This window comes from Mirounga leonina, unplaced genomic scaffold (genome assembly GCF_011800145.1).
Source record: "Mirounga leonina isolate KUSES-001 unplaced genomic scaffold, KU_Mleo_1.0 Mir_171, whole genome shotgun sequence".
NCBI lineage: Eukaryota > Metazoa > Chordata > Mammalia > Carnivora > Phocidae > Mirounga > Mirounga leonina.
In genome coordinates, this window is record NW_023270436.1 from 9358278 (window position 1) to 9369185 (window position 10908).

The following is a 10908-nucleotide window of genomic DNA, read 5'->3' on the forward strand; positions in this document are numbered from 1 at the left end:
CCCGGGTACCAATCAAACTGCCAACAATGTTGGTTAACAAGCACAATTTCATTGGGGGGAATAAAAGAAAGCTTGAAGAAAAGCTCTATTTGATCTCTCATTGCCTGCTTTGTTATGTAATCAGAAAAGATGCTTTGACAGGAGAAATGTGACCCCTTTTATGCTTGGGGGGGGACTGTATTTTTAAGTGGTTGTCAATTGATTGCCTATTATAAGATTTAAATAAACTCTGGAAGAAAGGTAATCTTTTAATTCCTCTGTAGACTGTAGATATCTTTGAGTATGTAGCATTCCAAGCAGTGTTGGACTTTGAGATAAATTGCTGTTGATAACACCTGAAAGATTGTATGGGATAAAAATATCTTCTGGGACAATTGTATACAAGATACTTTTTGCTTCTGAGTCACCTCATCAGATTTAATAGAATTCTAAGGTCTCTGTAATTCTGGGTTATTCCTGATTATAGTCTCTCTATTTTGACATCACATTTTATTGCTAGAAAAATGATTTATGTCACAAACAATACTAGGAATCTAACGAAATAACCTCTTGAGGAGGTGACAAGCTAACTCCACAAGGCTTATCTTCAGGCCAAGCAAGCAAGGCAAAAAGCAGGAAATCAGACCTCAATTGGTTCTAAATACAAAATTCTTCCAAATTTTCCATGAGCCTCAAGCATTCTTCCCTCACTTAAAGCAAGAATTCCTATCAAAGTCTCTGCTCACTGGGCCAGAGCCCCTTGTGGCATTAGCAGAAGACTTGGCCCTCTGGTAGCGCACTAGCTGAGCTTGTGAGCGCCGCGGCCAGCCAGTGGCCTCAGCTTCAAGCGCTAACAGTGTGTGGGAGCCTTAAGCATTTTTGGATGCCTCCTTTCTGGTGGGGGGGAGCTGATATTTGGAATGCCAAGACAATTCCATACTGAGAGTTGAAGAACAGGTAGAATTTGTTCTATTTAATTTTAAAAATTACATCTTGTATTTTTCAAAGATTTCAAATATTAGGATGTGCTCTGAGAATCTCATATAAAACAAAAACCCTTCCAACCCACCTAAACAGGCGACATTTCATTTCAGCAAATGGGATGAGCAAATTGGAATATCAGGTGGAAAAATGCAGTTAGCAGCTTCCCATTTTTCTTGAAGGCAGAGCCTGGACTTGAACCCCCGGACAGTGCGGAGCCAGGTGTTAGTGCCCACTGTCCTGCTAGGGGAGCCCAGGCCCGCTGAAGACTGCCCGGCACAATGTTTACGCTGCCGTGGTGGGTGCATCTCAGAGGAGTGGAATTGGAAGCATTTCGTCCTTCCCATTTCGTACAGGGTTTAACTGTCTGTTTACTTGGACAAAGAAGTGTTTTACTGTTTTATTTATTTAGTTAGTTTAATGAAATACAGGTTGCAGCTAAACTAAGCTGAATTCATTTCTATTTCTTGGTACCCATCAGTTTACTTGGGCAAAGAAGTGTTTTACTGTATTTATTTATTTGTTTATTTATTTATTTAGCTTAATGAAATACAGGTTGCAGCTAAACTAAGCTGAATTCATTTGTTTCTTGGTACCCAAAGTCTTACTTAATTTCTGCTGTAAAATTGAAAACCAACCCCAGTCTTAATCGACTTAATTAAGGATTTTTTTTTTTTTTTAATATCCTGAGTTCTCTAAGCTAGGGGCATTAAAGAGCTATCTTTTCTAAGACATGGTTGCTCCATTGTGTCCTTTTCCAGATAGCTTTGGCTCTACAGCACTGTCACTTGTTAAACATCGCTCACAGAGACCTCAAGCCTGAAAATCTGCTCTTCAAGGATAACTCTTTGGTGAGATGACTTGTTTTTCTGCCTTTTAGTGCTGCCACTCTCAACACAGTTCGGGAATGGGTGTGTAGGTGTAGATTCAGAGCTCTCTGAATCCATGGTGAAGAGGCTTTAAGCCAAAGTGCTTCCAGCAGCTTACTTTCCCCACTTGTTTCCTTGCTAGAGGCTCAGAGACATTCTACTATACCCCTGGCATTGATAATTTTGGATGGTACTGATATACATTTGTAAGACTTAAGATTTTGGATATGATTTGGGGGTGCTTTGGAAAGGGGCAGGAATCTATATGCTGTTAAATATTACCTTGAAGTGTAATAGTTGTATTCGCCGTTCATTAATGCTGATAAGGTGTTTTTTTTCTCTCCAGCCCCTTGTACCATGTCCCACCAAATAAGTTGCTCTGGCAATCTTGAAGTTGATGCTAAAAGTGAAATCGCACCCTGGGTTGCAGATGATGGGCCAGTAGATAGAGCCAGGGGGCACTTGGTTAAGATCTTGATTTTAGTACTGCATATACCAGTCATGAAACAAGGCCAACTATGAGTGGATAGAAATTCTTTACCTCTGTGTTACTAAGAAAAATTCCTCAGTATGAATCATTTCTCCAGATGTGAGGACATGTTATTCATAGGCTCTGGTGTCAGCTAGAAACTCGTGAGAGAGAGCACAAGATAACCTGTCTTCCACCTGGATTTTCCTTTAGTGTTTACTGAGAACTCTGGAGCAATGACTCCCATTTGTTTTATTTCAGGATGCCCCAGTGAAGTTGTGTGACTTTGGATTTGCCAAAATTGACCAAGGTGACTTGATGACACCCCAGTTCACCCCTTATTATGTTGCACCTCAGGTAAGCATTTACTCTTTCTGCCACAGGATGTGTCACCCGGCTGTCTGTAGACACGTTCTTCTCTTCCACAGCACAAGTGGGCATGTATTACCAATGGGAAGGGAAGAACTCAGCTTCAGAAACCTACAGTCTGCTTAACTAGATGCAGGCATTTTATTTTAAAATCAACTTGTTTTAAAAACAAGGTATGATTTGTATACAATAAAATACTCATGCTTTAAGTACAGTTTGATGAGTTTTGACAAATAGATACTCCTGCACGGACACCACCACAATCAAGATATGAAACATTTCTGTCACGTCAGGAACTCTTATGTATCTTTGTAGTCAGTTTGCACCAGGTAATCACTGATCTACTTTCTGTCATTATGGGTTAGTTTTGCCTGTTGTAGAAATTCATATGAATGAAACTCATGTACCTGTTGTGTTTCACTTCTTTTGCTCAGCATGTGTTTGAAATTCATCCACGTTGCTGCATATATCAGCAGTTAGTTCCTTTTTGTTGTTAAGTAGTGTTCTATCATAGAGGACTAAGCCATGTTTGTTTATCCATTCACTGACTGATGGCCATTTTGGCTTTTCTATTTTTGGCTATTATGAATAAAGCTGCTACGAACATTCATTTACAAGTTTTGGGGGACATCTTTTCCAAAATGGTTGTACCATTTTACCTATTCCCCAGTAATACATAAGAGTTGCAGTTGCTTCATGTTCTTACCATCAATTCATGTTTGTTAGTATATATAAGTTTAGTTTTTCTGGTAGGTCCATAATATTATTTCATTATGGATTTAATTATAATGCTTTCTTAATGGTTACTTTTGAGTATTTTTTCATGTGTTTATTAGACATTCTACTGTGAAATATGGGTAAAACATTCTCTTGTGAAGTATGGGTATAAATCTTTTGCCCATTTTTGGTTTTATAATTGTGAGGTATAAAAAGTTCTTATTATTTTCTGGATACAAGTTCTTTGTTGTATATATGTATTACTTTTTATTGCTACTGTGATGAATTGCCACAGACCTAGTACCTTAAAGCAACACATTTATTTCCTCACAGTTTTGGAGGTTAGAAGTCTGAAACGGTTCAAGGTGTTGTCAGGACTGTGTTCCTTCTGGAAGCTCTAGGGGAGAATCCATTCCCTTGCCTTGTCCAGCTTCAAGAGGCACTTGCATTCTTTGGTTGGTGGCCTCCTTCTCCATTTTCTTTCTTTCTTTTTTCTTTTAAAGGTTTTATTTATTTGTCAGAGAGAGGTCACAAGCAGGGGGAGGGGCAGGCAGAGGGGGAAGCAGGCTCCCCATTGAGCAGGGAGCCCGATGTGGGGCTCCATCCCAGGACCCTGGGATCGTGACCTGAGCCGAACGCAGACGCTTAACTGACTGAGCCACCCAGGCATCCCATCTTTCTCCATTTTCAAAGCCAGTACCATAGCATCTTCCAGTCTCTCTGACTCTGACCCTCTTGCTTCCCTTTCATAATTGTGATTACATTAGATACACCCAGATAATCCAGGATACTTCCCCATCTCAAGATCCTCCATTTAATAAAATCTGCAAAGTCCCTTTTGCTGTGTAGGGTAACATATTCACAGATTCCAGGGATTAGAACATGGATGTCTTTGGGAAGCCATTATTCTGCCCACCACATATATATTATGAATATTTTTCTCAGACTGTGGCTTGCTTTTCAGAATAGCAGCAGTTTTTTATTTTTAAAAAAATTTTAAATTTTTGTTAAAGTTAATTAATTATATTATTTTTAAAAGATTTTATTTGACAGAGGGAGACACAGTGAGAGAGGGAACACAAGCAGGGGGGAGTGGGCGAGGGAGAAGCAGGGAAGCTGAGCAGGGAGCCCGATGTGGGGCTCGATCCCATGACCCTGGGATCATGACCTGAGCTGAAGGCAGATGCTTAACGACTGAGCCACCCAGGGGCCCCAAAGTTTATTTATTTATTTAAGTAATCTCCATCCCCAACGTGGGGCTTTAACTCACAACCCAGAGATCAAGAGTCTCATGCTCCACTGACTGAGCCAGCCAGGCACCCTAGAACTTTTTTATTTTGATCAAATCCAATTCATCCCTTTTTTTTTTCTTTTGAGAGAGAGAGAGGGAAAGAAGAGAGGATCAGATGGAGAGGGAGAGAGAATCTCAAGCAGGCTCCATGTCCAGCATGGAGCCTGACATAGGGCTTGATCTCACAACCCTGACCTGAGCTGAAAACAAGAGTTGGATGCTTAACCGACTGAGCCACCCAGGCGCCTCTCACCCAATTTTTTTTTTTAAATGGTTGGTGATTCTGTTTCTAAGAGGTCTTTCCATACCCATGTACATGAAGATTTTTCTCATGGTTTCTTATTAAAGGTTATAGTTTTAGCCTTTTTTTTTTTTTAAAGATTTATTTATTTATTTTAGAGAGAGTGTTAGCGAGCAGAAGGGGGAGAGGGAGAAAAGCAGACTCCCACTGAGCGTGGAGCCTGACTTGGGGCTTGATCCCATGACCCTGAGATTATGACCTGAGCCGAGATCAAAAGTTGGATACTTAACCGACTGAGCCACCCAGGTGCCTCCCCCCACGTTTTTTAAGTAGGCTCCTTGCCTGGCACGGAGCCCAACACAGGACTTGAACTCATGACCCTGAGATCAAGACCTGAGCTGAGATCAGGTGTCAGATGCTTAACCAGTTGAGCCACCCAGGTGCCCCTATCGTTTTAGCTTTTACCTTTTGGACTGTGATTCATTTGACGGGTGGTGTCTCTGTGTGTGTGCGTGTGTGTGTGTGTAAAATAAGGGTCAAAGTTCTTTTTCCTTATGGATGTCAGGTTTCCACATCATTTGTTGAAAAGAATAACCTTGTGTCATTGAATTACCTTACAGTTTTGTTGAACTGAATTATCTTGCAGTTTTGTCAAAAATCAGTTGACCAGGGGCACCTGGGTGCCTCAGTCAGTTAAGCATCCCACTCTTGATTTTGGCTCAGGTCATGATCTCAGGGTTGTGGGATGTAGCCCTGAGTCAGGCTCTGGGTTCATTGCAGAGTCTGCTTGAGATTCTCTCTCTCCCTCTCCTTCTGCCCCTCCCCACCTCGTATGAATGAATGAATGAATATCTTTAAAAAAATCAATTGACCATATATGTGTTAGTCTATTCTATTCTGTTCTATTCTGCTTATGTATCTATCCTTACAGCTATATCATGTGGATTACTGTAGCTTTATATTAAGTCTTGACCTCGGATATCAGATAGTGTAAGAAGTCCTTCAAATTTATTCTTTTTCAAAATTGTTTTGATTATTCTGAACCCTTTGCACTTTTCTGTAAATTTTACAATTCACTTCTCTATAACGGAAAAAATCTCCTGGGATTTGATTTGGATTGTGTTTAATTTGCTGATGAATTTGGAGAAAGTTGACCTCTTAACATTATTAAGTCTTTCACTTGATCTTAGCCAAAAGGCTGAGGAGCGATCATTATTAAGTCTTTTAATCAGTGAACATGGTAGATCTCTCTATTTAGGTCTTTAATTTTTCTCAGAAATATTTATATTTCTTAGTGCATAGGTTTTGTACATACTTTAAGTTTATTCCTATATTTTATATTTTTGGATGCTGTTAGAAATTATATTTTTAACAATTTCATTTTCCAGTTGTTTGTTGCTAGTTTGTAGAAATACAAATGACTTTTGATCCCTTGTATCTTGCTAAATTCACTTATCAATTATAGTAGATTTTTTGTAGATTTGTTAAGATCTTCTACATACAAAATCATGGTTGTCTGTGAATAATGACATTTACTTTGCTCTTTCCAGTATGTTTGCCTTTTATTTCTTTTCCTTGCCTTATTGTACTGGCTGGGACCACTAGCTGAATATAAGGGATTAGAGCAGACCTCCTTGCCTCATTCCTGATCTTAGAAAAAATGTTCAATCTTTTACCATTAACCATATTAACTATTACATTTTTGTAGATGCCCTTTTTCGGGTTGAGGAAGTTTCCTTCTATCCTAGTTTACTGAAAGGGAATGTGTTAAATTTTGTCCAATGCTTTTTCTGCATGTTAGCCTGATAATATATTTTTCTTCTTTATTTTGTTAATATGATGAATTAATTGATTTTTTAAAAGATTTTATTTATTTATTCATCAGAGAAAGAGAGAGCAGGAGCAGGGGGAGCGGCGGGCAGAGGGAGAAGCAGGCTCCCCACTGAGCAAGGAGCTCGATGAGGAACTCGATCCCAGGACCCTGGAATCATGGCCTGAGCCGAAGGCAGATGCTTAACGCACTGAGCCACCCAGACGCCCCACAATTTACCAATTTTTAAAAATATTTTTGGGGGATGACTGGGTGACTCAGTCATTAAGCGTCTGCCTTCAGCTCAGGTCATGATCCCAGGGTCCTGGGATCGAGTCCCGTGTCGGGCTCCCTGCTCGGCAGGAAGCCTGCTTCTCCCTCTCCCACTCCCCCTGCTTGTGTTCCCTCTCTCACTGTGTCTCTCTCGGTCAAATAAATAAATAAAATCTTAAAATATATATATATATATTTTATGGGCTCAGCTTTTGGTTTCCTATGTGTAAGAAATCTTTGTCTCACCCAAGATCACCCAAGATTTCCTCCTACAAGTTAATAGTTTCACGTTTTGCATTTATATGCATGATCCATTTTGATTTAATTTTTGTATAATGTATGAATATGAATCTAAGTTCTTTTTTTTAGCATTTGGATATCCAGTTCCAGTACCATTTGTTGAAAAGGCTATCTTTTCTCCATTGCATTGCTTTTCAATCTTCATCAAAGATCAATTGAATGTGTATGTGTGGGTTTAATTTTGGTTTTTCTGTTCTGTTCCAGTGATCTCTTTGTCTTTACACCAGTACTGTACTGTCTTGATTACTGTGGCTTTATAATAACTTTTTTTTCTAATAACTATTGAGATAAGGTAGTGTTAGCCCTCCAACTCAGTTCTTTTTCATAGTTGTTTTGGCTATTCTAATTTCTTTGCATTTCCATATAAACTTTTTTTTTAAGATTTTAATTATTTATTTGAGAGAGAGAGAGAGAGATAGACAGAGAGAGTGACAGAGAGCATGAGCGGGGAGGAGAGGGAGAAGCATGCTTCCCGCTGAGCAGGGAGCTTGACACGGGACTAGATCCCAGGACCCTGAGATCATGACCTGAGCCAAAGGTAGATGCTTAACCAACTGAGCCACTCAGGTACTCCCATATAAACTTTAGAAACAGCTGTTAATTTCTACAAAAAAGCCTGCTGGGATTTTGACTAGGGTTGTTTTAGAGGTATGGTTCAATATGAGGACCCTGACATCTGAACAATACTGAGCCTTCTAGCCCATGAGCAAGCTGTATTGCTCCATTTATTTTTGCCTTTAGTTTTTCTCAGCAATATTTGTGTGGTTTTCAGTGTACAGGTCTTTCCCATCTTTGTTAAGATTTATTCTATGGTGCTATTATAAATGGTATTTTCTTTTTCAGGTTTAATTAATTCGCTTTACTCTTCTTGTATAAAAACACTATGTGGTGGCCATAGCTGGAGCCTGGGTCCTCCGCATGGAGACTCTGATGTGGGTCTTTACAAGATGGTCAGTGAATTCCTGACAGGGAGACTTGGTGAACACAGTCTCTTTCCAGAGTGTTGGGGTAAGGCAGCTGTAGGTCTTGGAGATGGCATCGAAGGTTGCTTTGGCAAAGTTGCCCCTGGTGACACTGCAGCCCCTGGCTGAAGTGTGGCAGTTGTCAACATCTGCCATCGGCAGCTTCGTGGGCATGGGGCTAAGACCATAGCGTGGGTCTGGGTGTGAGAAGGAAGCAGACCAGTGCATAGTTGCAGCATCCTGTCATCCTGCAAGGAATCTGCGGGGTATGCCAATATTGTTCCCCCAGGGGTCTCGCTGCACAGGACAGTGGAGAGCTTGGCCAGGATGATGGCCCCATGGATGGCAGTGGTCACCTCCTTGAACACTTAACACCCAGACCAACATGACTGTTATAGTCCTTGATGGCAACAAGTACCTTAAACCTGATCCACTGGCCAGCACTGGTCTGCTTTTATACAGGCATAAGGGATGTTTATGTCTCCAGGAAAAAGTCCATGATCTCGGATGCCTTGATGGGCAGGAAGAAGAGTTAAATCTCTTCCAAGGACTTGATCTTCATGTCCTTGACCTGGGCAAAAACTCATAAATTGCTGGTTATAAGAGGGAAAGCAGGTTTTTGCAAGTTTGTGTTTTCTGGAGGGTTGGGTTTTTTGTTTTGTTTTGTTTTGTTTTTAATTGTTGACTGCCAGTGTCTGCTCTCCTTCAGCATTCTTTTTCAACATTCTTTCTCAAGCTGTAGGTCATTTGGTGTGGTTTTCAGTAAATTGTCCCCTTTGGTCTGACTCTGACAGGTATTGGAGGCACAGAGAAGGCATCAGAAGGAGAAATCTGGCATCATACCTACCTCGCCAACACCCTACACTTACAACAAGGTAGGGGAAGAGATACTTACCTGTACCCTTCAGGTATAGCCCCTCTTCTCCTGTGGGGTGTTTGTGGTTCTTTGGGAATGAATTCTTTGGAATTCTAAGGGAATTCTTATCCCTTAATATTCCTGTCCAAAAGGCTGGCAACAGCCACACATGCAGAAGATTTCTTGGAATTCAGGTTTTTTTGTCTGATGAAATATGAAATAAGTTTCTTAACAATTGAGGTTTTGCAGCAGTAACCAAGGGCAGTGGTCACCTGTAGGTTATTTATTTGGATAGTTGTAGTCCACTGACCACATTTAAAAGACGTGGTTGTCTTGCTTTTTTTGAGGTGGAGGCCATTTCTGGGAACATTCTATGGCCATTTATGATACTGTTCTTTCTTCCTGTAAAATACCCAACTTAGAAGTGTCTACAACACAACAGCAAGTGTTCCTGGTCTTACAGTTCTCAGTCTGTAGCCTGCATATCAAGCATTTCTGTTCTAAAACACAAGAGGATTAGGGCCTCTTAAAGCAGGTCCTGGAGTCGCTGAGTAGATCAGAAAAAAAAAAATGATGCTTCCTGGGGACTCCTGGCTGAATATAGATGACAGAGAGGGACCTGAGGGTGGTAAAAAGGCAGTAGGTTGGCTCTTCTTGGGTCCCACACTTTAGGGCCCCACATGTTCCTATAGCACATGCACACACGTACACACAGGCAAACGTCAGAGAGAACACCCAGGCTCCTCTGCCACTCAGGACCCTGTGCTCTACCCTGTCACTGGCACAGTGTAACCAAGAACCCAAAACGTCTACTTTCATGAGTAATACTGGTCAGTCCCCAAGAAATCACTGCTCCACACCTTCTTGCCCTACAAACTCAAAATCATAGTCAGCTCTACTCTTATGTAGTGAAGGTTTGAGGGCTGTGCTGATTACAGCATCAGAGTCAGAAACTGCTTCCCGCTTCTTGATGCATGCAGGAAGTGAGTGGTAGAAGCATTTAGATGACGTTAATTTACTTGCGAAAATTTTCTCAGCATGAGTGCAATGGATTCTTGTATGATATATTATTTTCCAGTAGTATTTTTGTCTTCTTTTCCTGTTCCATTTTGTGAACCCCTAGTGGTGCTCATGAATTAGCATGGCATTCATAAAAATTACACACTGCAGATGAGTAGCCTGTTGGAATAATAAACAGCTCATATGACTTTTGAATGTGTATATATGTTAGTCTAGAGATAATCCTCTTTATATTGGCAACTAAGTCAACACTGAATGCTACATTTGCAAATAATATTTTAACAAAAATCTGTAATAAGATGTAATTAAATTTTTGGAAGTCAAATAACTACATCAATCTTAAAAAATAGTATCAGTTTCCTCATGTGGAAAGTGAGGGATTTGAACTACTTTTTTTTAAAAGATTTTATTTATTTATTAGAGAGAGAGAGCGAGCACAAGTAGGCAGAGTGGCAGGCACAGGGAGAGGGAGAAGCAGGCTCCCCATTGAGCAGGGAGCCTGATGTGGGGCTCGATTCCAGGACCCTGGATCATGACCTGAACCGAAGGCAGGCGCTTAACCGACTGAGCAACCCAGGTGCCCCAATTTGAACTGTTTTTAAGATTCCTTTCACCTCTATAATTTTTTTTTTTAAAGATTTCATTTATTTACTTGAGAGAGAGAGGGAGAGAGAGAGCATGAGCGGGATGAGGAGCAGAGACAGAAGCAGACTCCTTGCTGAGCAGGACCCTGGGATCATGACCTGAGCCAAAGGCAGATACTTAACCAAC

At 40.7% G+C, this 10908-nt stretch overlaps 1 protein-coding gene across 3 annotated transcripts in view; it reads left to right on the top strand.

Annotated features, from left to right (window-relative positions):
• Positions 1 to 10908, top strand: part of MAPKAPK5 (MAPK activated protein kinase 5) — a 36031-nt gene that overhangs the window by 15763 nt on the left and 9360 nt on the right. For all 3 annotated transcript variants that reach the window (XM_035017020.1, XM_035017021.1, XM_035017022.1), the window contains exons 6-8: positions 1722 to 1811; positions 2560 to 2655; positions 9056 to 9136. In XM_035017020.1, coding sequence (XP_034872911.1) covers positions 1722 to 1811; positions 2560 to 2655; positions 9056 to 9136 — 267 coding nt within the window. The remainder of the gene's footprint in view (positions 1 to 1721; positions 1812 to 2559; positions 2656 to 9055; positions 9137 to 10908) is intronic.